Raw genomic sequence first — 26541 nt, 5'->3', positions numbered from 1 at the left:
GGTCACCGTGGCTGCGCGGCCAGCCGCAGCCCGGCTCCCTGCACCCGGGCTGAGGCTGGGCTGGGGCCACCCTCCCTCGTCCCCAGTCCCAGGGCCTCCGGCTCCTCGTCCCGGCACCAACAGGTCCCCTCTCCATGTTTCAGGAGCAGGATGTCACAGATGGAGGCTCAGAGACCCCGACCAGGACGCTGGTGGGGGACGGAGACCAGGAGAGACTCATCTCCAGGCCCAGGGAGGGCAGGCGGCCTCAGAGGCATAGGCTCTCCTGGCCCAAATTCCAGGCTATACAGAGCAGGCGGGTGCCCGGGCCCCGGAGATCCCGCAGCTCCTCCGAGGCCGATGAGAGGAGGGCTGCACCTGAAGTGTCACCCGGGAGCACAGACACAGAGGCCCAGCACCTGGCGGAGGAGCGCGAGCAAAAGGCAGGGCCAGGCAGCCAGCAGGGTGGAAGGTTCCGGAACTTCACATTCAGGGTGAGCTCAGGCAAGAGGCGCTCCCCGGCAGGGAGACCAGGCAGGGGGACAAACGAGGGGACAGTCCAGGCAGGGGTTCTGGAGGAGGCAGAGCTGCCCCCAGAGCCCGGCCAGCACAGCCTACCTGGAGAGGGAACTCTGGGGCAGGAGGCTGCCTCGGCACCCCGACAGACCAAGACAGACAAGGAGCTTGAAGAGACAGCTGGGCAGGCAAAAGAGGGGGTGGGCTTAGCCCCAGGAGAGGGCCGGGAGGGGCTGCAGGGCCTGGAGGGTGGGATCGCCAGGCTGGCTCTGCGTGACACCGCAGACCTGGGAGCCCGCCGGAGCCAGCCCACAGAACTCCGCGTCCAAACACCCACTCTCACGACACCCAAGTTTGGAATTGCCAAAGAGAAAGCGCAGGAGACAGAAGAGGGAACAAGAGCGCTTCCGACTGGACCTGGGCGGGCGAGAGGCCCTGAGGACACGGAAGCTAGGCGGGAAGATGTGCGGAAAGTTGACGCTCAGGAGACCCACCGGCAGGTGGGCCAGCTGCCCCTGGAGGCCGGAGGAGGCAAAGAGGAAGACAGGCTGCAACAGAGGCAGGGAGATGGCCGGGGCGAGGCCAAGGATGAGGAGGGGACGGAGGGAAAGACGAAACTGCTGAAGTTCAAACTGCCAGCGTTCGGGTGGTCTCCAGGCAAAGACCACAAAACAGGAGAAAAACCACAAAGAGAAGGAGAAAAGAAGAAAGAAACAGAGAGACAAGAGAGTTTAAAGATGGACATGAAAACGGGAGACGAAGAAGACAAAGCAAAAACGGACAAGAGGGAAGACACACAAGGGAGAAAAACAACACGAGAGAAACAAGAAGCTGAGGAGATAAAGCTTGAGCTGAGCCTAGGGGACAAGGAGGTGGCCGCCAGGGACAGCAAGTTCAAAATGCCCAAGTTCAAGATGCCTTCCTTCGGCGTGTCGGCGCCAGGCAAGTCCGTCGAGGCCGCGGTGGAGGTGTCCCTGCCCAAGGCAGAGGCGGACGCGTCCGCGCCGTCGGGGCAGGCCGCCGTCAAGGCCGGTGACCTCAGCGCTGAGCTGCCCTCGGCCGAGCTGGACGTCAAGGGCCCCGAGCTGGGCGGGAAGCTCCCGGAGGGCCAGCTGCCCGACGCGGAGCTCAAGGAGCCGGCGGCCGGAATCGCACTCAAGGGCCACCTGCCCAAGGTGCAGATGCCCAGCATCAAGGTGCCCAGGGTGGACCTCCGGGCCCCGCAGGTGGACATCAAGGGGCCGAAGCTGGACCTGAAGGGCGCCAAGGGCGAGGTGAGCGCCCCCGACGTGGCGGTGTCCCCGCCCAGCGTGGAGCTGGAGGCCCAGGCCCAGGCCCAGGCGCCGGGCGGCAAGCTGGAGGCCGACGTGTCCCTGGGGGACAAGGAGGTGGCCGCCAGGGACAGCAAGTTCAAAATGCCCAAGTTCAAGATGCCTTCCTTCGGCGTGTCGGCGCCAGGCAAGTCCGTCGAGGCCGCGGTGGAGGTGTCCCTGCCCAAGGCAGAGGCGGACGCGTCCGCGCCGTCGGGGCAGGCCGCCGTCAAGGCCGGTGACCTCAGCGCTGAGCTGCCCTCGGCCGAGCTGGACGTCAAGGGCCCCGAGCTGGGCGGGAAGCTCCCGGAGGGCCAGCTGCCCGACGCGGAGCTCAAGGAGCCGGCGGCCGGAATCGCACTCAAGGGCCACCTGCCCAAGGTGCAGATGCCCAGCATCAAGGTGCCCAGGGTGGACCTCCGGGCCCCGCAGGTGGACATCAAGGGGCCGAAGCTGGACCTGAAGGGCGCCAAGGGCGAGGTGAGCGCCCCCGACGTGGCGGTGTCCCCGCCCAGCGTGGAGCTGGAGGCCCAGGCCCAGGCCCAGGCGCCGGGCGGCAAGCTGGAGGCCGACGTGTCCCTGGGGGACAAGGAGGTGGCCGCCAGGGACAGCAAGTTCAAAATGCCCAAGTTCAAGATGCCTTCCTTCGGCGTGTCGGCGCCAGGCAAGTCCGTCGAGGCCGCGGTGGAGGTGTCCCTGCCCAAGGCAGAGGCGGACGCGTCCGCGCCGTCGGGGCAGGCCGCCGTCAAGGCCGGTGACCTCAGCGCTGAGCTGCCCTCGGCCGAGCTGGACGTCAAGGGCCCCGAGCTGGGCGGGAAGCTCCCGGAGGGCCAGCTGCCCGACGCGGAGCTCAAGGAGCCGGCGGCCGGAATCGCACTCAAGGGCCACCTGCCCAAGGTGCAGATGCCCAGCATCAAGGTGCCCAGGGTGGACCTCCGGGCCCCGCAGGTGGACATCAAGGGGCCGAAGCTGGACCTGAAGGGCGCCAAGGGCGAGGTGAGCGCCCCCGACGTGGCGGTGTCCCCGCCCAGCGTGGAGCTGGAGGCCCAGGCCCAGGCCCAGGCGCCGGGCGGCAAGCTGGAGGCCGACGTGTCCCTGGGGGACAAGGAGGTGGCCGCCAGGGACAGCAAGTTCAAAATGCCCAAGTTCAAGATGCCTTCCTTCGGCGTGTCGGCGCCAGGCAAGTCCGTCGAGGCCGCGGTGGAGGTGTCCCTGCCCAAGGCAGAGGCGGACGCGTCCGCGCCGTCGGGGCAGGCCGCCGTCAAGGCCGGTGACCTCAGCGCTGAGCTGCCCTCGGCCGAGCTGGACGTCAAGGGCCCCGAGCTGGGCGGGAAGCTCCCGGAGGGCCAGCTGCCCGACGCGGAGCTCAAGGAGCCGGCGGCCGGAATCGCACTCAAGGGCCACCTGCCCAAGGTGCAGATGCCCAGCATCAAGGTGCCCAGGGTGGACCTCCGGGCCCCGCAGGTGGACATCAAGGGGCCGAAGCTGGACCTGAAGGGCGCCAAGGGCGAGGTGAGCGCCCCCGACGTGGCGGTGTCCCCGCCCAGCGTGGAGCTGGAGGCCCAGGCCCAGGCCCAGGCGCCGGGCGGCAAGCTGGAGGCCGACGTGTCCCTGGGGGACAAGGAGGTGGCCGCCAGGGACAGCAAGTTCAAAATGCCCAAGTTCAAGATGCCTTCCTTCGGCGTGTCGGCGCCAGGCAAGTCCGTCGAGGCCGCGGTGGAGGTGTCCCTGCCCAAGGCAGAGGCGGACGCGTCCGCGCCGTCGGGGCAGGCCGCCGTCAAGGCCGGTGACCTCAGCGCTGAGCTGCCCTCGGCCGAGCTGGACGTCAAGGGCCCCGAGCTGGGCGGGAAGCTCCCGGAGGGCCAGCTGCCCGACGCGGAGCTCAAGGAGCCGGCGGCCGGAATCGCACTCAAGGGCCACCTGCCCAAGGTGCAGATGCCCAGCATCAAGGTGCCCAGGGTGGACCTCCGGGCCCCGCAGGTGGACATCAAGGGGCCGAAGCTGGACCTGAAGGGCGCCAAGGGCGAGGTGAGCGCCCCCGACGTGGCGGTGTCCCCGCCCAGCGTGGAGCTGGAGGCCCAGGCCCAGGCCCAGGCGCCGGGCGGCAAGCTGGAGGCCGACGTGTCCCTGGGGGACAAGGAGGTGGCCGCCAGGGACAGCAAGTTCAAAATGCCCAAGTTCAAGATGCCTTCCTTCGGCGTGTCGGCGCCAGGCAAGTCCGTCGAGGCCGCGGTGGAGGTGTCCCTGCCCAAGGCAGAGGCGGACGCGTCCGCGCCGTCGGGGCAGGCCGCCGTCAAGGCCGGTGACCTCAGCGCTGAGCTGCCCTCGGCCGAGCTGGACGTCAAGGGCCCCGAGCTGGGCGGGAAGCTCCCGGAGGGCCAGCTGCCCGACGCGGAGCTCAAGGAGCCGGCGGCCGGAATCGCACTCAAGGGCCACCTGCCCAAGGTGCAGATGCCCAGCATCAAGGTGCCCAGGGTGGACCTCCGGGCCCCGCAGGTGGACATCAAGGGGCCGAAGCTGGACCTGAAGGGCGCCAAGGGCGAGGTGAGCGCCCCCGACGTGGCGGTGTCCCCGCCCAGCGTGGAGCTGGAGGCCCAGGCCCAGGCCCAGGCGCCGGGCGGCAAGCTGGAGGCCGACGTGTCCCTGGGGGACAAGGAGGTGGCCGCCAGGGACAGCAAGTTCAAAATGCCCAAGTTCAAGATGCCTTCCTTCGGCGTGTCGGCGCCAGGCAAGTCCGTCGAGGCCGCGGTGGAGGTGTCCCTGCCCAAGGCAGAGGCGGACGCGTCCGCGCCGTCGGGGCAGGCCGCCGTCAAGGCCGGTGACCTCAGCGCTGAGCTGCCCTCGGCCGAGCTGGACGTCAAGGGCCCCGAGCTGGGCGGGAAGCTCCCGGAGGGCCAGCTGCCCGACGCGGAGCTCAAGGAGCCGGCGGCCGGAATCGCACTCAAGGGCCACCTGCCCAAGGTGCAGATGCCCAGCATCAAGGTGCCCAGGGTGGACCTCCGGGCCCCGCAGGTGGACATCAAGGGGCCGAAGCTGGACCTGAAGGGCGCCAAGGGCGAGGTGAGCGCCCCCGACGTGGCGGTGTCCCCGCCCAGCGTGGAGCTGGAGGCCCAGGCCCAGGCCCAGGCGCCGGGCGGCAAGCTGGAGGCCGACGTGTCCCTGGGGGACAAGGAGGTGGCCGCCAGGGACAGCAAGTTCAAAATGCCCAAGTTCAAGATGCCTTCCTTCGGCGTGTCGGCGCCAGGCAAGTCCGTCGAGGCCGCGGTGGAGGTGTCCCTGCCCAAGGCAGAGGCGGACGCGTCCGCGCCGTCGGGGCAGGCCGCCGTCAAGGCCGGTGACCTCAGCGCTGAGCTGCCCTCGGCCGAGCTGGACGTCAAGGGCCCCGAGCTGGGCGGGAAGCTCCCGGAGGGCCAGCTGCCCGACGCGGAGCTCAAGGAGCCGGCGGCCGGAATCGCACTCAAGGGCCACCTGCCCAAGGTGCAGATGCCCAGCATCAAGGTGCCCAGGGTGGACCTCCGGGCCCCGCAGGTGGACATCAAGGGGCCGAAGCTGGACCTGAAGGGCGCCAAGGGCGAGGTGAGCGCCCCCGACGTGGCGGTGTCCCCGCCCAGCGTGGAGCTGGAGGCCCAGGCCCAGGCCCAGGCGCCGGGCGGCAAGCTGGAGGCCGACGTGTCCCTGGGGGACAAGGAGGTGGCCGCCAGGGACAGCAAGTTCAAAATGCCCAAGTTCAAGATGCCTTCCTTCGGCGTGTCGGCGCCAGGCAAGTCCGTCGAGGCCGCGGTGGAGGTGTCCCTGCCCAAGGCAGAGGCGGACGCGTCCGCGCCGTCGGGGCAGGCCGCCGTCAAGGCCGGTGACCTCAGCGCTGAGCTGCCCTCGGCCGAGCTGGACGTCAAGGGCCCCGAGCTGGGCGGGAAGCTCCCGGAGGGCCAGCTGCCCGACGCGGAGCTCAAGGAGCCGGCGGCCGGAATCGCACTCAAGGGCCACCTGCCCAAGGTGCAGATGCCCAGCATCAAGGTGCCCAGGGTGGACCTCCGGGCCCCGCAGGTGGACATCAAGGGGCCGAAGCTGGACCTGAAGGGCGCCAAGGGCGAGGTGAGCGCCCCCGACGTGGCGGTGTCCCCGCCCAGCGTGGAGCTGGAGGCCCAGGCCCAGGCCCAGGCGCCGGGCGGCAAGCTGGAGGCCGACGTGTCCCTGGGGGACAAGGAGGTGGCCGCCAGGGACAGCAAGTTCAAAATGCCCAAGTTCAAGATGCCTTCCTTCGGCGTGTCGGCGCCAGGCAAGTCCGTCGAGGCCGCGGTGGAGGTGTCCCTGCCCAAGGCAGAGGCGGACGCGTCCGCGCCGTCGGGGCAGGCCGCCGTCAAGGCCGGTGACCTCAGCGCTGAGCTGCCCTCGGCCGAGCTGGACGTCAAGGGCCCCGAGCTGGGCGGGAAGCTCCCGGAGGGCCAGCTGCCCGACGCGGAGCTCAAGGAGCCGGCGGCCGGAATCGCACTCAAGGGCCACCTGCCCAAGGTGCAGATGCCCAGCATCAAGGTGCCCAGGGTGGACCTCCGGGCCCCGCAGGTGGACATCAAGGGGCCGAAGCTGGACCTGAAGGGCGCCAAGGGCGAGGTGAGCGCCCCCGACGTGGCGGTGTCCCCGCCCAGCGTGGAGCTGGAGGCCCAGGCCCAGGCCCAGGCGCCGGGCGGCAAGCTGGAGGCCGACGTGTCCCTGGGGGACAAGGAGGTGGCCGCCAGGGACAGCAAGTTCAAAATGCCCAAGTTCAAGATGCCTTCCTTCGGCGTGTCGGCGCCAGGCAAGTCCGTCGAGGCCGCGGTGGAGGTGTCCCTGCCCAAGGCAGAGGCGGACGCGTCCGCGCCGTCGGGGCAGGCCGCCGTCAAGGCCGGTGACCTCAGCGCTGAGCTGCCCTCGGCCGAGCTGGACGTCAAGGGCCCCGAGCTGGGCGGGAAGCTCCCGGAGGGCCAGCTGCCCGACGCGGAGCTCAAGGAGCCGGCGGCCGGAATCGCACTCAAGGGCCACCTGCCCAAGGTGCAGATGCCCAGCATCAAGGTGCCCAGGGTGGACCTCCGGGCCCCGCAGGTGGACATCAAGGGGCCGAAGCTGGACCTGAAGGGCGCCAAGGGCGAGGTGAGCGCCCCCGACGTGGCGGTGTCCCCGCCCAGCGTGGAGCTGGAGGCCCAGGCCCAGGCCCAGGCGCCGGGCGGCAAGCTGGAGGCCGACGTGTCCCTGGGGGACAAGGAGGTGGCCGCCAGGGACAGCAAGTTCAAAATGCCCAAGTTCAAGATGCCTTCCTTCGGCGTGTCGGCGCCAGGCAAGTCCGTCGAGGCCGCGGTGGAGGTGTCCCTGCCCAAGGCAGAGGCGGACGCGTCCGCGCCGTCGGGGCAGGCCGCCGTCAAGGCCGGTGACCTCAGCGCTGAGCTGCCCTCGGCCGAGCTGGACGTCAAGGGCCCCGAGCTGGGCGGGAAGCTCCCGGAGGGCCAGCTGCCCGACGCGGAGCTCAAGGAGCCGGCGGCCGGAATCGCACTCAAGGGCCACCTGCCCAAGGTGCAGATGCCCAGCATCAAGGTGCCCAGGGTGGACCTCCGGGCCCCGCAGGTGGACATCAAGGGGCCGAAGCTGGACCTGAAGGGCGCCAAGGGCGAGGTGAGCGCCCCCGACGTGGCGGTGTCCCCGCCCAGCGTGGAGCTGGAGGCCCAGGCCCAGGCCCAGGCGCCGGGCGGCAAGCTGGAGGCCGACGTGTCCCTGGGGGACAAGGAGGTGGCCGCCAGGGACAGCAAGTTCAAAATGCCCAAGTTCAAGATGCCTTCCTTCGGCGTGTCGGCGCCAGGCAAGTCCGTCGAGGCCGCGGTGGAGGTGTCCCTGCCCAAGGCAGAGGCGGACGCGTCCGCGCCGTCGGGGCAGGCCGCCGTCAAGGCCGGTGACCTCAGCGCTGAGCTGCCCTCGGCCGAGCTGGACGTCAAGGGCCCCGAGCTGGGCGGGAAGCTCCCGGAGGGCCAGCTGCCCGACGCGGAGCTCAAGGAGCCGGCGGCCGGAATCGCACTCAAGGGCCACCTGCCCAAGGTGCAGATGCCCAGCATCAAGGTGCCCAGGGTGGACCTCCGGGCCCCGCAGGTGGACATCAAGGGGCCGAAGCTGGACCTGAAGGGCGCCAAGGGCGAGGTGAGCGCCCCCGACGTGGCGGTGTCCCCGCCCAGCGTGGAGCTGGAGGCCCAGGCCCAGGCCCAGGCGCCGGGCGGCAAGCTGGAGGCCGACGTGTCCCTGGGGGACAAGGAGGTGGCCGCCAGGGACAGCAAGTTCAAAATGCCCAAGTTCAAGATGCCTTCCTTCGGCGTGTCGGCGCCAGGCAAGTCCGTCGAGGCCGCGGTGGAGGTGTCCCTGCCCAAGGCAGAGGCGGACGCGTCCGCGCCGTCGGGGCAGGCCGCCGTCAAGGCCGGTGACCTCAGCGCTGAGCTGCCCTCGGCCGAGCTGGACGTCAAGGGCCCCGAGCTGGGCGGGAAGCTCCCGGAGGGCCAGCTGCCCGACGCGGAGCTCAAGGAGCCGGCGGCCGGAATCGCACTCAAGGGCCACCTGCCCAAGGTGCAGATGCCCAGCATCAAGGTGCCCAGGGTGGACCTCCGGGCCCCGCAGGTGGACATCAAGGGGCCGAAGCTGGACCTGAAGGGCGCCAAGGGCGAGGTGAGCGCCCCCGACGTGGCGGTGTCCCCGCCCAGCGTGGAGCTGGAGGCCCAGGCCCAGGCCCAGGCGCCGGGCGGCAAGCTGGAGGCCGACGTGTCCCTGGGGGACAAGGAGGTGGCCGCCAGGGACAGCAAGTTCAAAATGCCCAAGTTCAAGATGCCTTCCTTCGGCGTGTCGGCGCCAGGCAAGTCCGTCGAGGCCGCGGTGGAGGTGTCCCTGCCCAAGGCAGAGGCGGACGCGTCCGCGCCGTCGGGGCAGGCCGCCGTCAAGGCCGGTGACCTCAGCGCTGAGCTGCCCTCGGCCGAGCTGGACGTCAAGGGCCCCGAGCTGGGCGGGAAGCTCCCGGAGGGCCAGCTGCCCGACGCGGAGCTCAAGGAGCCGGCGGCCGGAATCGCACTCAAGGGCCACCTGCCCAAGGTGCAGATGCCCAGCATCAAGGTGCCCAGGGTGGACCTCCGGGCCCCGCAGGTGGACATCAAGGGGCCGAAGCTGGACCTGAAGGGCGCCAAGGGCGAGGTGAGCGCCCCCGACGTGGCGGTGTCCCCGCCCAGCGTGGAGCTGGAGGCCCAGGCCCAGGCCCAGGCGCCGGGCGGCAAGCTGGAGGCCGACGTGTCCCTGGGGGACAAGGAGGTGGCCGCCAGGGACAGCAAGTTCAAAATGCCCAAGTTCAAGATGCCTTCCTTCGGCGTGTCGGCGCCAGGCAAGTCCGTCGAGGCCGCGGTGGAGGTGTCCCTGCCCAAGGCAGAGGCGGACGCGTCCGCGCCGTCGGGGCAGGCCGCCGTCAAGGCCGGTGACCTCAGCGCTGAGCTGCCCTCGGCCGAGCTGGACGTCAAGGGCCCCGAGCTGGGCGGGAAGCTCCCGGAGGGCCAGCTGCCCGACGCGGAGCTCAAGGAGCCGGCGGCCGGAATCGCACTCAAGGGCCACCTGCCCAAGGTGCAGATGCCCAGCATCAAGGTGCCCAGGGTGGACCTCCGGGCCCCGCAGGTGGACATCAAGGGGCCGAAGCTGGACCTGAAGGGCACCAAGGGCGAGGTGAGCGCCCCCGACGTGGCGGTGTCCCCGCCCAGCGTGGAGCTGGAGGCCCAGGCCCAGGCCCAGGCGCCGGGCGGCAAGCTGGAGGCCGACGTGTCCCTGGGGGACAAGGAGGTGGCCGCCAGGGACAGCAAGTTCAAAATGCCCAAGTTCAAGATGCCTTCCTTCGGCGTGTCGGCGCCAGGCAAGTCCGTCGAGGCCGCGGTGGAGGTGTCCCTGCCCAAGGCAGAGGCGGACGCGTCCGCGCCGTCGGGGCAGGCCGCCGTCAAGGCCGGTGACCTCAGCGCTGAGCTGCCCTCGGCCGAGCTGGACGTCAAGGGCCCCGAGCTGGGCGGGAAGCTCCCGGAGGGCCAGCTGCCCGACGCGGAGCTCAAGGAGCCGGCGGCCGGAATCGCACTCAAGGGCCACCTGCCCAAGGTGCAGATGCCCAGCATCAAGGTGCCCAGGGTGGACCTCCGGGCCCCGCAGGTGGACATCAAGGGGCCGAAGCTGGACCTGAAGGGCGCCAAGGGCGAGGTGAGCGCCCCCGACGTGGCGGTGTCCCCGCCCAGCGTGGAGCTGGAGGCCCAGGCCCAGGCCCAGGCGCCGGGCGGCAAGCTGGAGGCCGACGTGTCCCTGGGGGACAAGGAGGTGGCCGCCAGGGACAGCAAGTTCAAAATGCCCAAGTTCAAGATGCCTTCCTTCGGCGTGTCGGCGCCAGGCAAGTCCGTCGAGGCCGCGGTGGAGGTGTCCCTGCCCAAGGCAGAGGCGGACGCGTCCGCGCCGTCGGGGCAGGCCGCCGTCAAGGCCGGTGACCTCAGCGCTGAGCTGCCCTCGGCCGAGCTGGACGTCAAGGGCCCCGAGCTGGGCGGGAAGCTCCCGGAGGGCCAGCTGCCCGACGCGGAGCTCAAGGAGCCGGCGGCCGGAATCGCACTCAAGGGCCACCTGCCCAAGGTGCAGATGCCCAGCATCAAGGTGCCCAGGGTGGACCTCCGGGCCCCGCAGGTGGACATCAAGGGGCCGAAGCTGGACCTGAAGGGCGCCAAGGGCGAGGTGAGCGCCCCCGACGTGGCGGTGTCCCCGCCCAGCGTGGAGCTGGAGGCCCAGGCCCAGGCCCAGGCGCCGGGCGGCAAGCTGGAGGCCGACGTGTCCCTGGGGGACAAGGAGGTGGCCGCCAGGGACAGCAAGTTCAAAATGCCCAAGTTCAAGATGCCTTCCTTCGGCGTGTCGGCGCCAGGCAAGTCCGTCGAGGCCGCGGTGGAGGTGTCCCTGCCCAAGGCAGAGGCGGACGCGTCCGCGCCGTCGGGGCAGGCCGCCGTCAAGGCCGGTGACCTCAGCGCTGAGCTGCCCTCGGCCGAGCTGGACGTCAAGGGCCCCGAGCTGGGCGGGAAGCTCCCGGAGGGCCAGCTGCCCGACGCGGAGCTCAAGGAGCCGGCGGCCGGAATCGCACTCAAGGGCCACCTGCCCAAGGTGCAGATGCCCAGCATCAAGGTGCCCAGGGTGGACCTCCGGGCCCCGCAGGTGGACATCAAGGGGCCGAAGCTGGACCTGAAGGGCGCCAAGGGCGAGGTGAGCGCCCCCGACGTGGCGGTGTCCCCGCCCAGCGTGGAGCTGGAGGCCCAGGCCCAGGCCCAGGCGCCGGGCGGCAAGCTGGAGGCCGACGTGTCCCTGGGGGACAAGGAGGTGGCCGCCAGGGACAGCAAGTTCAAAATGCCCAAGTTCAAGATGCCTTCCTTCGGCGTGTCGGCGCCAGGCAAGTCCGTCGAGGCCGCGGTGGAGGTGTCCCTGCCCAAGGCAGAGGCGGACGCGTCCGCGCCGTCGGGGCAGGCCGCCGTCAAGGCCGGTGACCTCAGCGCTGAGCTGCCCTCGGCCGAGCTGGACGTCAAGGGCCCCGAGCTGGGCGGGAAGCTCCCGGAGGGCCAGCTGCCCGACGCGGAGCTCAAGGAGCCGGCGGCCGGAATCGCACTCAAGGGCCACCTGCCCAAGGTGCAGATGCCCAGCATCAAGGTGCCCAGGGTGGACCTCCGGGCCCCGCAGGTGGACATCAAGGGGCCGAAGCTGGACCTGAAGGGCGCCAAGGGCGAGGTGAGCGCCCCCGACGTGGCGGTGTCCCCGCCCAGCGTGGAGCTGGAGGCCCAGGCCCAGGCCCAGGCGCCGGGCGGCAAGCTGGAGGCCGACGTGTCCCTGGGGGACAAGGAGGTGGCCGCCAGGGACAGCAAGTTCAAAATGCCCAAGTTCAAGATGCCTTCCTTCGGCGTGTCGGCGCCAGGCAAGTCCGTCGAGGCCGCGGTGGAGGTGTCCCTGCCCAAGGCAGAGGCGGACGCGTCCGCGCCGTCGGGGCAGGCCGCCGTCAAGGCCGGTGACCTCAGCGCTGAGCTGCCCTCGGCCGAGCTGGACGTCAAGGGCCCCGAGCTGGGCGGGAAGCTCCCGGAGGGCCAGCTGCCCGACGCGGAGCTCAAGGAGCCGGCGGCCGGAATCGCACTCAAGGGCCACCTGCCCAAGGTGCAGATGCCCAGCATCAAGGTGCCCAGGGTGGACCTCCGGGCCCCGCAGGTGGACATCAAGGGGCCGAAGCTGGACCTGAAGGGCGCCAAGGGCGAGGTGAGCGCCCCCGACGTGGCGGTGTCCCCGCCCAGCGTGGAGCTGGAGGCCCAGGCCCAGGCCCAGGCGCCGGGCGGCAAGCTGGAGGCCGACGTGTCCCTGGGGGACAAGGAGGTGGCCGCCAGGGACAGCAAGTTCAAAATGCCCAAGTTCAAGATGCCTTCCTTCGGCGTGTCGGCGCCAGGCAAGTCCGTCGAGGCCGCGGTGGAGGTGTCCCTGCCCAAGGCAGAGGCGGACGCGTCCGCGCCGTCGGGGCAGGCCGCCGTCAAGGCCGGTGACCTCAGCGCTGAGCTGCCCTCGGCCGAGCTGGACGTCAAGGGCCCCGAGCTGGGCGGGAAGCTCCCGGAGGGCCAGCTGCCCGACGCGGAGCTCAAGGAGCCGGCGGCCGGAATCGCACTCAAGGGCCACCTGCCCAAGGTGCAGATGCCCAGCATCAAGGTGCCCAGGGTGGACCTCCGGGCCCCGCAGGTGGACATCAAGGGGCCGAAGCTGGACCTGAAGGGCGCCAAGGGCGAGGTGAGCGCCCCCGACGTGGCGGTGTCCCCGCCCAGCGTGGAGCTGGAGGCCCAGGCCCAGGCCCAGGCGCCGGGCGGCAAGCTGGAGGCCGACGTGTCCCTGGGGGACAAGGAGGTGGCCGCCAGGGACAGCAAGTTCGTTGTTCCTAATTTTAACGTGTCTCTCTTTGCATCTTCTTCCACGAAGAGTTCCGTTTCATCTTCTCCCTTTACTCTCGATGGTCAGCATGGTGAGTCTGTTTCCTCTTCCAGCCCGTCGGATTCTCTCGCCAGTAGCTTTGATGTTCATATTTCTAAAGACCCCGAGGCTGATGGCCCCCCTCTTGGACCAGACAGTGACCTGATCCCCTTGAAGAAGTCACCTTTTGAGATTCCCCAAGTGTTTCCCTCCCCCGAGTCGTCCTCTGCAGAGTCCTCCGCGCCTGATGGCTCTGCCGTGGGTCCTGTGCTCCCGAGAGGTGGTGCCCCGTTCTCTGAACTCAGTGCCGAGGGCTCCTTCAAGGGGGCTGTTCCCACAAGGGGGTCCCCCCTGAAGGTGCCGTGGCTGGGCTGGCCTGGGTTTTCGTCTGGCAGGCTTGACCTCAGTGGCACCCATGCGGAAGCCCCCTCCTCTCCTGGCGTCACTCTTACAAAATACCGGGAGACCCTCCCCAGTGTGGCCGTCCTCCCGGAGCTCCCTCTGGAATCCAGCTCTGGGTCCCAAGATGCTCGCCTTCCTGCGGCAGGAGGTCCTGCCAGCCTCCCTCCCCTCGAGGGCGGCGCTCCTTCCCCTGCCCAAAGTCCCGCTGGCCCAGTGGATCCCCTGTTTCCTGCATCTTATGGTCGGGTGACTTTTCCTATATTTCATCGTCCGAAGTTTGCCTTTTCCATCCCCAAGGCAGCCAAGGCTGAGCTGGATCCCTGCACCGTGGCGCGTGACCTCGCCCAGTCTGCTCCGAGCCCTGGGTGGGGTCTAGACTCTGCAGCTGAGGAAGCCCCCGGGCTCCTGTCGCCAGGCTCTCAGCCATCACGCCTAAGCGTCTCCGTGCCGTGCAGTGGGGGGGCATCCGAAGCAGCTTCAGGGGAGGCGCCAGCTGAAGACGCAGGGCGGGAAGGGAGAGGCGGCCCTTTGAAAACGCAGCGGATCCAGCTTCCCTCATTCAGGCGGTCCCCCGAGAAGGGGGCGGGGCGGGCTGCTGTACCTGCTGTGACTGTGGGTGCGGGTCCAACGGGCGCGCTGCCCGGGGTGTGTGTTTCCCCAGTGGAGGTGCTTCCTGAGAAGGAGGGGGAGGAGGGGGCCGCCCCGTCTGGCTGCGCAGGGCTGCAACCCACCCCTCCCTCACTGCAGGCTTCAGAGGGGGCTGCCGGCCTGCTGCGGGGAGACCCAGCCGTTTCTCTCTCTCCCGCCCCCAGGGGTGAGGCTGGTGTGGGGGGCCCCCGCACAATGGCGGCCCCTCCAGAAGGAGCAGGAGTGGACCCCCACCTGCCGCAGGTCCAGGCTCCCCGTCTGGGCTCTGCCGATCTCGCCCTCAGACTCGGCAAGGCCAAGGCAGAGGTGAGCTTGTCCGCAGGCAGCCCGCCTCAAGAACACCGCCCGTCCGCGGGAGATGGCAGTCAAGGCCACCGGCCTGGGGACGTTGCCGCGAGCCGCCTCCAGCCGTCCTGCGGGTCAGCACATGCGGAAGCCCCTGTGGTGGAGAGTCCGGAGGTGGCCACAACAGCAGGCTCACAGGGGGGCTGGTTTAGAATGCCTGCCCTCCGCCTGCCCAGTGTCCGGCGCTCCGCCAAGGAGAAGGGGGGTGCCGGGGCGTCTGCTGCCAGCACAGCCAGGGGAGGAGAAGTCCCAGCCGCAGTGAAGGGTCAGGGGGTCCAAGTTCCTGGGTCAGACGTGGAGGCAGCTGTGTCCCTGCGGCCCCCGGAGACGGGTGCCGACGAGGCAGCTGCCGAGAGCACGTTGTATGCAGACGTTCTAAGGAGGAACCTTGATGGTCAAGGCTTGGAGCTGCACCTGCCTCCTGCCGGGGTGTCCCCTGCTGACCTTTCCACTGCTCAGGTCAGCGTCCGACCAGGCGATGGCTCCCTCCCTCTTCAGATGCCTGGCGGGAGACTTTCAGAAGCCCGAGCTCCTACAGGAGAAATGGATGCGACTCCCCCTGCTGGGCCAGCCGGACTGGACCTTGCTGGGGGGGCAGAGAGAGCAGAGGAGCGGCCCTCCCTGCCCGAAGGTCCCGTTAGACTGAAGGCATCCAGGACAGACCGGCCGTCCCAGGTTTCCGTGGTTGACATGGGGCAGCCCTGGGAGGGCTCCGTGCTGACGGTCAAACTGCCCAGGTTAAGTGTGCCGAGGTTTGCCTTCCCGGACGCCAGCTCTGAGGCCGACGTCTTTATCCCCGCCGTGACCGAAGTGAGCAGCCTGGACGACGCCCTGGGCACCGAAAGCGCAGGAGTCTGGGGTGCCAGCATCCTGAAGGCGGGCGCTGGGGCTGCTGGGGGGCAGCCTGTGGCCCTTGACCTCTCCCCGGAAGCTTCCCGCATTTCCAAGGTCAGAGTGCACATCCAGGGTGCTCAGGGAGAGGGCCCAGAGGTCGCCGTACACCGCAGGGTGACAGCAGAGTTGGTGGACCTCTCGGGACCTGCGGCCATTTCCACCCAGGTCGTGCGGGAGTCAGAGATCCCTGCGTCCGAGGTCCAAAGGGCTTCTTACGGCTTTTCCCTGCTGAAGGGGAGGGTCCCAGAGCCCCCCACGCAGGTGAGGGGGCAGGACTCTTGGCCGCCGGAGGGCTCACCAGAGGCTCCCAAGCGAGCGGCCCCGGGGGCAGACCGCCTTTCTGGAGACCCGCAGCCGGACACTGGAGAGGCCTTTGAAGTGGTCTTGCCTGGCACCAGCGTGTCAGGCCAGCCAGCAATCACACCCGACGTGCACACAGAGCCCCAGGGTGCAGACAGCGGCTCGGACGAGGAGCCTGCCGAAATTCTTGAATTTCCCCCGGAAGAAGACAGTGAGGAGGCAGCCGCCTGCCTGGCAGAGGAAGGCAGGGCTGCGCAAGAGAAGCCAGAAGGAAAAAGATCTTCTGGCCTGTTCAGGTTTTGGCTTCCAAACATCGGCTTTTCTTCCTCCGTGGAGGAGACACGTGCTGATCCCAACGTTGACAGGTCGGCCCCCGTCCAGACACAGCCTGGGCCCCGGCCCGAGGCGGAACCACCCAAGAAACAGGAGAAGGGAGGCTGGTTTCGATTTCCCAAATTAGGGTTCTCCTCCACGCCGACCAAGAAAAGCAAAAGCTCCGAGGACACAGTGACTCCAGCAGAGCAGAAGTCCCAGGAGGAAGCCGTCACCTTTTTCGATGCCCGGGAGAGCTTTTCCCCGGAGGACAAGGAGGAAGGAGAGGTGGCAGAGGCCATGGGCACTGGGCAGGGCACCGGAGCCATGGTCACATCCGCGGCAAGAACGGAGTTGATCCTGCTGGAGCAGGACCCAGACACCGGGGACGAACCTGCGCCCGGACCGGCCTCCCAGGGAGGGCAGACGTAGAGCCAAGGCTGGCCGGCGGGCCGGGCTGAGGCGGCGAGTGCCCCCCTCCTCCCGGCACCAAGAATAAGCAGAAACTCCTGAGGAGCGCGGGGCCGCCGTCACACAGCCCTCCAAAATGTGGACAGGACACGTGGCTTCTCACCCCCCCATGCAGGGTCGCGTGCTCCAGACCCCTGCCAGGCCCTTGAGAGGCGACCGTGATGGCCATGGGCGTGGAAGCAGTTTGGGGATGATTCCCACCCTGCACCTCCCCGTGGAGGTCCCTCCCTGGGTCAGGCAGGGCCCAGCACCATCCCCCCACACACACACCTGCTCACTCACGGGCGCCCCCCTGTGGAATGTCTCACCGGGGCACTTTGGGGGCGCTCTGTGCCCGAAGGTTCTGACTCCGCGCAAGACGCCTTCTGTGCCCCCCTGCCTGCTCGTGCCCGCTCGTGCCCGCTCGCGCCCTCTCCAGCACACACAGCCCCACGCGTGTCCCTCAGTGTACACGCTGCTGCGAGACGGCAGGGGGCTCCCCTTGGCTGTGCCCCGGACAGGCAATAAAGGACGTGCTGCTCCCCCAGTGACGGCTGCAGGGTCTTCTGTTCCGACTTGAAACCCACCCCTGCCCCCTGCCCTCCCGGTCCTAAACTGCTGGGCTGCTCTGGAAGCAGAGTCCAGGGCGGCTCTGGGAGAGGGCGATCTCTTGCCTCCTCAGCCAGCAGCTGCGAGAGGCCCCCCAAAGAAGGCTCGCCCTGAGGTCACACTACGCCCCCCGCAGGAGGGCAGCGCGGGGACGAGCGCTGAGCAGAGCCGGCACAGCAGAGGGTCCTGGGCCTGCAGGAAGCTTCCTTCACCACAGCAGCCTCCCTCCAGGAGGCAGGTCCAAGGCGAGGTTGAGGAGGTTCCCACGACTTTCCAGGGTCTGATCTCCTCCCAGCTGCCCGCCCACCTCTGTCCTGCTGGGAGAGCGGGCTGTGAGCCCCGGAGATGGGCCCAGGGGGCAGCCAGGCGCTCCCGAGGCCCCCATGGTGGAGCTGCCCTCACAGGGCCTGGGAGGCTGGGAGGAGCAGCCGGGGCTCCCTGCCCGCCGTGGGCGGGCCTCATCTCTGTAGCCGGCTGGGCAGGTCCCCCCAGTGAGGGATGAGGAAGCCTCTGGAAAGTGAGCTGACACAAGGCCCCTGGGGGGCCGTGAGGGCGAGGGGGGCGGGAAGGCTCAGAGGGACTTGGTCCCTCAGACAGGGAGGCATTGCACACACACCCCCCCCACAGCCCAAGGCCCCTGCCTGGCCCTGTGCACCCGACAGCCCGGCGAGGGCGGCCTGCCTGGCTCTGCGGGCTTCCGTCCCTTCTGCACCTGGAGTCAGGGCCTGACATACGGGGGCCCGGCTGCTGGAGGCCAGACAGGCAGCTGGAAGTCCCTGGGGAGCCCCTGAGAGCACAGGCCCCCCTGGCCTTCCGTGTGGCCTCTGTGTGTAAGCCACCTAGGCTGTGTGACAAGATCGCCATAGATTAGTGGCTTAAATCAACACACATTCATGAGCTCCCGGTTTCTGTGAGTCAGGAGTCCAAGCAGAGGTCCGCTGGGCCCCCGAGGCTGAGGTCAAAGCATGGGGGGCGGGGGGCTGTGGTCTCATCTCCGGGCTCACTGGGGAATAAGCCCCTTCTAAAACCCACAGGGCTGCTGGCAGCCTTGACCGCTCACATGGTGGGTGCTGAGGCTCTGTTTCTCGCTTGCTGGAGGCTGGAGGCCACTCCCAGGGCCCTGCGGCAGGGGCCTCTCCCCGGGACAGCTAGGGGCTTCTTTCATCGAACCAGCCGGGGACAACCCCACCTCTGTGCCTCCTACCTCTTCCAAGCCAGGCAGGTGCCGCCCACCCTCCGGGGAGGGGTCACACAAGGTGTGGGTTCCAGGAGGCAGGGTCGGCGCCCACACTCCAGAAGGGGCCACCAGGGCTCTCAACCTCATCAGGCTGGGTCTCCTGTGAGGGTGTCTGCTTTCCCACTGAGGTGTGGCCGCCAGACCCAAGGTGTGTGAAATGGCCTTGAGCTGGCTGCGGGCTCTCCGCCTGTCATCCCAGCCTGGCCCGGCACGTGGAGCCCTCCCACCGCGGCTGACCGGCCTGGGGCCCTGCCGCTCCTGGGGCGTTGCCCCGCAGCATGGTCAGGGGGTGGGACCTGGGGGAGGGAGCGCCGAGGGCAGTTCACAGACCAGTCCCAGAGGCCCTGGACGCCACACAGGCCCGCGTGGACCGATGGCAGCCTCTCCAGGGCCTCGCAGTTTTGGGCAGGGAGCCAGGCTGGGTTTGGGGACAGGTCTGGGCAGGGAGCCAGCTGGCTCTGGGGACCACCCTCCCAGGGCGCTGCGTAGAAGGGGTCCTGCACCAGCCCAGCCCAGGGGCCCAGAGGACGTGGGGGCAGGAAACTGGCCCAGGATGGACCTGGCGCCCACTTGGGCCGCTCCCTCTGCGGCCAGGGTCTCCTCACACTGAGCCAGCACCCAGCTCTAGCCTAAGGTGGCCTTGGGCGCCTCAGCCAGGGCGCTGGGCTCGGAAGCCGAGGTCAGAAACACCTGACTGGAGGCCCAGCGCTCCTGCCAGAGGAGCAGGATTCAAGTCCTCTGACCAGGACTGAAGTCCTGCCTCCGCCAGGCCGTGCCCAGGAGGGGTGAGGGCCGGGGATGCGTGCCGTCCCCACACCAGCTGCTGTCGCTCCCCCAGCTCAGACCCAGGTCCTCTGGGCTCTGGCCCCCTTCCACACCAGGGCTGGGTGCAGGGGCATTGGGCTCCGCAGGCCTGGGCCCCTCCCCTTAAGAACCAGCCCCTCCCCCACAGGCCTGGGTACCCCCCCCCACCTCGGGCATAAGCCCCACCCTCATAGGCCTTGATCCACCCACGAGGCACCAGCCCCTCCCCCCCCCCGAGGCCTGGGTCCCCCTCCTCTTGCTGCACCAGCCGTCTGCTCTGTCCCCGGGTTCCTGTGGGCCCAGGACTGGGCGCTGGGGAGAGTCAGAGGCTCCCGTGGCAAACGCCCAGCCCCACGCGGACACAGACCCCTCGCGGGTGGGTAACGGCTGATCTCCAGACGGGCGCTGAGAGGGCGGGCACAGCCCCACACAGACTCACACCAAGATGGGGAGGCACACACGTATTCTAAAGGCAGGAGTTGTGGTTCTCTGGGAGTCGGGGAGGGGCATCCTGGAGGGCTCCCTGGAGGAGGTGGGGTTTAAGGGGCTAGATTTGGAGAGCAAAGTTTGCACCTGCCCTGCTCAGGGCAGTGCTGCCCCTGACCAGCGCTTGGCAGATGGAGCTGCTTGGCGTGCAGACTGGGGACCCGGCAGCGAGGCCTGACGGGAGCAGTGGGGCCCCACAGCCGAGAAGGGCTGGACCTCAGCCCTGCCAAACACAGTCCTGGCCCTGGGCCTGCCCGTCTAGGCCTACAGCATAGCGGGAGCTCCAGTCTCGCTCAAACAGTTGCCGCAGCTGCTCCTGCATGGTGGCCACCCCCGGCTGGGTGTGGGGGGCCCGCTGGCTGACCACCAGGCCCACCCCCGAGGTGCTGGTGAAGTAGTCTTCCGACCAGTTGGACGTGCCTGCGGGCAGGTGGGCGGAAGGCGACGCTGGGTGACCCGGCCCAGTCCTGTGGCCCCAGACGCAGCTTGGGGGACAGGTGGGCCCATGGGCCACTCTGCCGTCATCCAATCCCGGCCACGTGGCCCCTCTCCGTGGTGGGGGGCAGCCAGCTCTTTCCACGGAGACGACTCCCACATCACCCTGGGAGCTGGGTGCCCGGGACCTGGGATCTGGGGACTCCCCTGTGGGCCCGGTGACAGCGGGGCTGCTGCCTGCTGGGGAGACCCTGACCCTTGAACAGTCCCCCTCCGCGTGGTCCCGAGGGGACCAGGCTGGACAGAAGAGCAGAGCCCCCTCCAGCACCCCAGCCACGGCCCGCCGACGCCGCCCCTTCCGTAGGCTTGTGTGGCCTGCGTGTGCCGTCACTCCCTGGGTGCCTCTAAGGGCTCGGGGGCCCTGGCCCTGCTCACCTATGTAGGCCGCCTTCTCCGTGACCATGAACTTGCTGTGGTTCACTCTGCTGAATGGGATGTTGGAGTGGTTCCCCACTGGCACGATGAAGACTTTCTGGGGACAGAGAGGGTGAGTCGGGGCGGGCGAGGCTGCTTCCCCACCCAGCAGGGAGCGGGGCCTCACCACGTCCACGGAGACGTTGGCGGCGGGGTTGCTGAGGGCCTGCAGGGAGCGCAGGTAGGGGAACATGCTGGGGTCCGTGTTGAGCCAGCAGCTGACCAGCAGGCGCACCCGCACGCCCCTGCCGACGGCCGCCACCCGCAGCGCCGTGTCCAGCGCCGGCCAGTATCTGGGGAGGGGTGGGGAGGGGGTGCTCAGGGGTCCTGGCGGGAGAGGAGACGGGCCAGGCGCTGCCCGCAGCAGGAGGGGCCTCCACCCTCCAGGCCCGTCCGGCTCCCGCCCGACCCACCTGGGGGGGTGGCGGAAGCGGGAGGTGGGGAAATACTCCATCACCGAGGCGTAGATGAACTCCCGGGCACCCCCCATCACCGCCAGCAGCGCATCCAGGTCCCGGGTGCGGCCAGCCGGGCAGAGTGCGGGCGGCGAAGCCTGTGCGGGCAGAGCGGTCCCTGAGGGCACTGCGGGGCCCACCCTGAGCCACCTGTTCCTGGACTGGGGCCCCTCAGGGCCCCCACCCCCCAGCGCTGGGAACCAGGAGGAAGCCAGAGCGGCTGCCTGGAGAGGTGGCGGGGGAGGAGGGTCTGCTCAGGGCCTCGGGGCCGCTGCTGTGCCTGTGTAGCTGGGCTCCCACTCAGGGAGGCAGCCCTGCGTCCCCACTTAGACCAGCACGGGGGCACCAGCTGGTGGGCATGACCGCGTGCCCCTCATCTCCCTTCCCGGCCCGCGCAGAGTCACGGAATCGCTTGACCGACTGCCCCCCTTCCCACCCGCTCTGGTCCCGCGTCAGAGCCCTTTGACCACCCACAGTGAGCCTGGAGACCCCCAGGGCCTGTCCCCACCCCCGCCGCCCGTCTCCTGTGGAGGCCGATGAACGCGTCCTCTCCTGGCGCTCGGCCTGCCTCCTGGCACAGCCCCGCACGCCGCGACCCCAGCCCGGCCCACGCCACTGGCTGCAGGTCATTGCCCTGAGGACCTAGCCGGTGCCGTGGTGTCTGCAGGGCGGGCCCAGGGTGGGGTGGGGTTCCCAGTGGGCACCCACAGGTCTTACCGAGAAGTAGGCAGCGGTGGGCACCCCGTCAAAGTGGTCCTGGAAGGGGTGGAAGCGGTTGAAGTGGGTGGAGAAGTTCCGGGGCCAGGGTTTGGGGAGGACAGCCTTCGGCGCCCCCAACACCCAGTAGGTCTGGAAGGTCTTCTCCAGGTCCCGGGCCAGGCGGCTGCAGTTGTAGATGATGGCGCCGAGCTCCTTCACCTGGGGGACCCGGGCAGGGGCTGTGGGAGGCGCCCCTCGGAGGGGCCGTGTGGCCCCAGGGGCTAGGGGTGCTGGCAGGTGCAGCCCCCAGATGGCTGGTCCATCGCAGCCTCACCCATCCGTGCTCTTTACCACGGTGTAAACGGCACCTGTACTGGGCTGGGGGAGCCTTCCCGTGGGGTGCCCAGTGGGGTCTGTTTTTCTTTTTCTTTTTTCGGCTGCACCTGCAGCTTATGGGAGTTCCTGAACTCGGGGACAAATCTGAGCTGCAGCCACGGCGACACTGGATCTGAGCCACATCTCTGGCCTATGTTGCGGTTTGGGGCAACCCTGGATCCTTAACCCACTGAGCAAGGCCAGGGATCAAACCCGCATCTTCTCCAGCACTATGATGTCAGGTTCTTAACCTGCCCAGCCACAGTGGGAACTCTGGCCCCTGCTTTTCTTGAACATTGTATTCCAGCATTCAAAACAGTACCAGAAAGGATGGACCACGCATAAACGCACAAAGGAGAAAGAAAGACTCATTCTTCACTGCCAAGTGACAATCGCTGATACCACTGGGGACCACATGTGTTTAAAGCCTCGCTTTTCCTGAAAGGGCTTGTGCCCCGTGCGGCTCCCTGGATAAGGTGGCCCCAGCATCTTCCGTGTGCTTCCGTGACGTTCTGCCTGAGTCCAAGCGGTCAGCATCGTGCAGCCCTGGGGGCTTGGGGAGGGCGCCCTCCAGGCAGGTCTGGGACTCACCTGTGTCAGGGACCGCCAGTCCATGTTGGCGCTGCCCACGTAGACGTGCCGCCCATCCACGACCCAGAATTTGGAGTGCAAGACGCCGCCGGTGAACTTCCCCATGGGCACCTGTCGCACCTGGGCTCCTGGCCGAGCATGCAGGACAGCGGGTCAGCTAGCCTCGCGCTGAGCCAATTCGCAGCCCTTTGCGGTCAGGTCCATTCCTATCTCCTCCCAGCAGCCCCTCTCAGTGGATGTTATCAGCACCCCCATTTTACAGGTGGGAAAACTGAGGCATCGACCTGCCCGGGTCCCTCCAGGCAGCCTGGCTCCATGAGGATTGTGCCTGCTGCCTCTTGCTCCTGGCTGAGCCTCCGCCCACAGGTCCAAGCAGCTGGGCTCAGCAGGGCCCGGAGACCCCACCCTGTGCTCTGCCCATGGGAAAGGACGCGTCAGGCTCCTTGGAACCGGCCCCGGGGGAAGCCCACTGGAAGGTGCTCGCAGCCCTGGGCCCCTGGCCTCCCCCAAGCAGCGCCACTGCTCTCTCCCTGTGCCAGGGCAGTGGCAGGTCAGCCCCTGCCCCGCCCCGGGGGCCAGGGGCCCATGGCGCAGGCACCTACCTCGGGCCGCCAGGACCTGCAGGTCGGTGGACTTCCTGGCCAGTGTCGGGGCGCTGGTGGCCACCACCAGGGAGACGTTCCTATCCAGCAGCTCCTGCAGCTTCTGCAGAAGGGCCTCTCCCTGGGAGAGCAGGCCAGCTGTGAGGGGCCACCCCTCCCCCCTGGAGGACCCAGACCTCTCCCAGGAGGCCACCCCGACTGCCCACAGCTCCATCAGACATGCCGCCCGCCAGACGGCACCCTGACGGCCTGCAGCCTCCAAGCAGGGGAGGGGCCAGGCGTACCAGCCGTGAGGACGAGTCGTTGACCCCAATGTCAGGCCCCGTGAGAGACCAGTAGAAGGAGGCCACGTGGATGCTCTCCTGGGCGGCGTCCAGCAGCTGCAGCCAGGCCTGGGCCAGGGGCTGGGCGGACGGACTGCCCACCACAGACGGCAGGTCCTGAGGGATGCTCTCCACGAGGACAAGCCTGCAGAGGAAGGGGCCGAGCATGCGTGCGGGGGCCACCAGCCTGCCTCGCGTCGCCATCGGCCGAGCCCAGGCCAAGGGTGCAGGAGGGGCCACACAGGGCAGGGCAGGGCAGGGTGCAGGGAGGTGCCGCGAAGAGCGGCCCGGGCCAGGGCCGGAGGTGTGGGGGCCTGGAGTTGCTTCAGAGGGAAGGGCTGGCTGGGGAGCTGAGCACTCTCTCCTTCAAGGTGCGTGCGCACAGTGGGTTCCTTCCTGGGGAGGTGCTGGGATTCCAGGAACCCATGGCGGGCCCCCTGCTGCCACCTCAGCTTGGCAGGACCTGGGCTCACCACCTCGCCAGGTCCGTGGGGGGCAGCCTGCGTTTGCTGCCAAGAGCACCCCTGGTCATCCTCCCCGCCCCAGCCTCCGCCCACCCCCCTCCTCTTCCAAGAGGGGGTGGCGGAGGGCAGTGCACCCTACTGGGGAGAGCCAGCGGAAAGAGAGGCAGCGGCCAGAGACCCCACCCCGCAGAGCCCAGAAGCCACTCACCGGCAGGAGTCATTCTGCAGCTGCCGGGCCTCCCCTCCCAGGGCCTCCCAGGCCAGGCTGGAGCCAAGGCCCCAAGTCTCGGGGGGCCCTTCGTCAGGGTGCACTTGGCCCTGGGTGGGAGGAGAGAGCACCAGCCACAGGAGGCAGGCGAGAGTCACGGCGCCCAGCCACAGCCCGGCCAGCCACCCCAGCACCTGCAACTGGAGAAAGACGTCACCACGGGCTCCCCAGATAACATGGCTGTGCCCTGCCTGGTGGGCCTGTTGGACCCCAGTGTCAAGACGGACTATCCCCATGCCAGGGAGGGCCAGGCCTGTGGCAGGGTGGGGCTGGCACGGGCAAGGATGGCATCGGGGGGCCTGGGGCCCACCCTAAGGCCATGTGGTAACTGGCTGGCTCCCTCTGAGACTGAGCAGGGGGCCCCCGTCTCCTGTGCCTGGTTCGGCCACAGGTCCTACGGGTCTGCCGGGCACCCTCCCTCCGGCCCCCAGTCCTACCGTGCCGGCCCCCTGGTCCCCTGTGCTTCGGAGCCGCACGGAACAGGGCCACGCAGGGGCTGCCGATGTTCTCTGCAGAGGCCTCAGCACCTGCACGGGGCGACCTGGCATCACCCACAGCTCCAGTCCCGGCTGGCACAGGGCCTGGGCAGCTGCCCTCTGGGGATGCCACCCCGTGAGGACCCAAACACCCTGTGCTGCATCCCCCCCTGACCCGGCCTACAGCTGGCAAGTCCCTGGCCTGTCTGTAGTGTGTGTGTGTGTGTGTGTGTGCGCGCGCGTGTGCCCATCTGTGCCTGGGGCACATGTGAGCACTGTTTTCCCTCTCGGACTCCCTCTCAGTGGGCGTGCGGGCGTCTGAATCTCAGTTCCTCGTTTCAGCCACAACCTCAACGTGTCTGCTGCTATTTCTGCTTTTGGGCTTGGCCCTCTCGACACTGGGCTGTAAAGAGCTGCTTCCCTGCCCAGGCTGGGCCCCTGTCCTGGGAGCCAGGCAGACCTGGCACAGAGCGCGTTGCTGCTGGGGGGCTGGGGCCGAGTCCGGACCCTGGTGCCCTTTCAGGGCCCTCCCTCTGCAGCCAGCGGAGGACTGAGGACTCCTCTTGTCCCGCAAAGCAGCCCCTCCCACGCGAGCTGGCCCCCTCCCCAAAGCACCCGGCTCAGCCCAGCCTGCTCCCCCCGCCTGGCCCGGCCAGCCAGCCTCTGAGAGGCCATGGGGGCGGGTGCAGCTTCCCTCCTGGCCTTGGTGGGGAAGTGGCCCCTGGGCCTAGGGGTGCAGTGCGGCGGGGCACACTGGGGCCTGGAGAGCCAGGCCGTCAGCATGGGCCCCGTAGGCTCTGTAGGGCTGTCCTCCTGCAGGACACGTGGGCCGGCCTCAGTGTGGGGAAGGCGCGGCCGCAGGGTATGGGGGCTGTGTCTGTCCTGAGCCAGAGCCGTTGGTGGGGGGGACAGGAAACCAGAGCCCCTGAGGCCCAGTGCCCCCATGCTGGGGAGCCCCCCAGATGGGAGTCAGGGTGCCTCCCCACCCCCATCCGCAGAGGGGACCCCTGGGCCTCTTCACCCCAGGGCACCCCCTCAAGCCTCCGTAGTGAACCGGCAGCCGGGACCTCTCACTGAGTCTCAGGAGGGGCCGTGGGTGTGCAGGCCTGGGTGGGAGCCCAGGGCCAGCCTTGGATAGGGCTCCCCGCCGTGCACCCTCGGGGCCCCAGGCAGCCAGCAAGGCCGGAGCCCAGCAACCCTGCCCCCGCAACCCCCGCCTGGACTCAGGGCCAGTCCGAGGCCCCTGTCAGGCCACCCATCCCCAGAGCGTCTCCTCCTCCTCAGAGCTGTTGGGAGCCACATGGGCCTGGGGAGGGTGCCACCTGGGGTGGGGGGGCTTAGGCAGCTCCAGCCCTGGGGACTCTTCGTGTCCAGGGGTGGGGCCAGCTGCAGGAGGGGACCACCCACTAGAGCTGGCATCTCAGGGCTGGGAGGGGCTGGGAGACCATAGTCCCCCAGCCCCGCGTGGCAGCCGTGGGCCCTGCAGCCGTGGGAGGTCAAGGCTGGAAGGGCGGGACTGTCTGTTCGACCGGGTGTGGGGCACGGCTGCCCCCAGGGCTGGGGCAGGGTGCTGCGGTGGGCCTGTGGTCAACCTGCTGGGAGACCCTGAGGCTCTGGGGGTCCAGGTTGCCCAGCTGGTAGAGGAACAGGTGGTCTGCCGGCCCAGCTGGAGGCTTTGTGACCCTCTGCTTAGGGCTGCTGGCAGTACGAGGCCGCAGGACAGTGGGCCCCTGGCCTGGCCCTCCCATCAGGCCCCCCGCACTTACCTCTGGGGGTCCTGCCTTGGCATTCATCTTGGCTTTGCCGGCAGGCTCAGAGGCTGCCTCTGGGCTGTGCACCTGCCTTCTCTCTGCAGCCGCTTCCCCTTCTAGCTACTTCCTCCTGGTCCTAGAACCTCCCTCCACACCCGACAGACATCCGGAGCTGGATGGGCCAGTGCCGGGTGGGGCTAAGAACTTTCACCTCCAGAGAAAATGCACCCCCCCCAGATACCAGCCTGTGTGTCTGAGTTAAATTCGTGCAAACCGCTGAGACCCAGAGAGCCAGGGCTTGAGCGACTCTTTCTCCATCACACTGACCAGGTTCCCAGGCTGGCAGCCGTCAGGAGCAG

The 26541-nt window shown here is 68.9% G+C and overlaps 2 protein-coding genes across 8 annotated transcripts in view; one reads left to right on the top strand and one right to left on the bottom strand.

Annotated features, from left to right (window-relative positions):
- The window catches only part of AHNAK2 (AHNAK nucleoprotein 2), a 33113-nt gene extending 16433 nt beyond the window's left edge, over nt 1-16680 (top strand). For all 3 annotated transcript variants that reach the window (XM_021081503.2, XM_084967091.1, XM_084967092.1), the window contains exon 7: nt 144-16680. In XM_021081503.2, coding sequence (XP_020937162.2) covers nt 144-16115 — 15972 coding nt within the window. In that variant the 3' untranslated portion in view covers nt 16116-16680. The remainder of the gene's footprint in view (nt 1-143) is intronic.
- A 2549-nt stretch (nt 16681-19229) lies between these two features.
- On the bottom strand, nt 19230-26299 carry PLD4 (phospholipase D family member 4). Of its 5 annotated transcripts, none has more exons than XM_003128759.7 (11): nt 26198-26299; nt 24393-24482; nt 23896-24095; nt 23185-23368; nt 22901-23021; nt 22299-22426; nt 21351-21551; nt 20592-20731; nt 20306-20471; nt 20140-20236; nt 19230-19689 (listed from the first exon to the last, which is right to left on the bottom strand). In XM_003128759.7, the coding sequence occupies exons 1-11, from the start codon at nt 26222-26224 to the stop codon at nt 19487-19489; spliced, it is 1557 nt and encodes a 518-aa protein (XP_003128807.3). In that variant the 5' UTR covers nt 26225-26299; the 3' UTR covers nt 19230-19486. The 5 variants fall into 5 exon arrangements, with proteins under 5 accessions (XP_003128807.3, XP_013844725.2, XP_084823219.1 ...); XM_013989271.3 differs by having other exon boundaries at nt 21351-21389; XM_084967093.1 differs by having other exon boundaries at nt 23896-24089.
- Between the last annotated feature and the right edge of the window lie 242 nt (nt 26300-26541).

The sequence above is a fragment of the Sus scrofa genome, chromosome 7 (assembly GCF_054392235.1).
Source record: "Sus scrofa isolate SSC_HxYL_T2T_F1_AM1 chromosome 7, Sscrofa_HxYL_maternal_Yorkshire_Landrace_v2.0, whole genome shotgun sequence".
Classification (NCBI taxonomy): domain Eukaryota; kingdom Metazoa; phylum Chordata; class Mammalia; order Artiodactyla; family Suidae; genus Sus; species Sus scrofa.
Note: the sequence above shows the minus strand (reverse complement) of the source record. Positions and strands in the feature narration are given on the sequence as shown.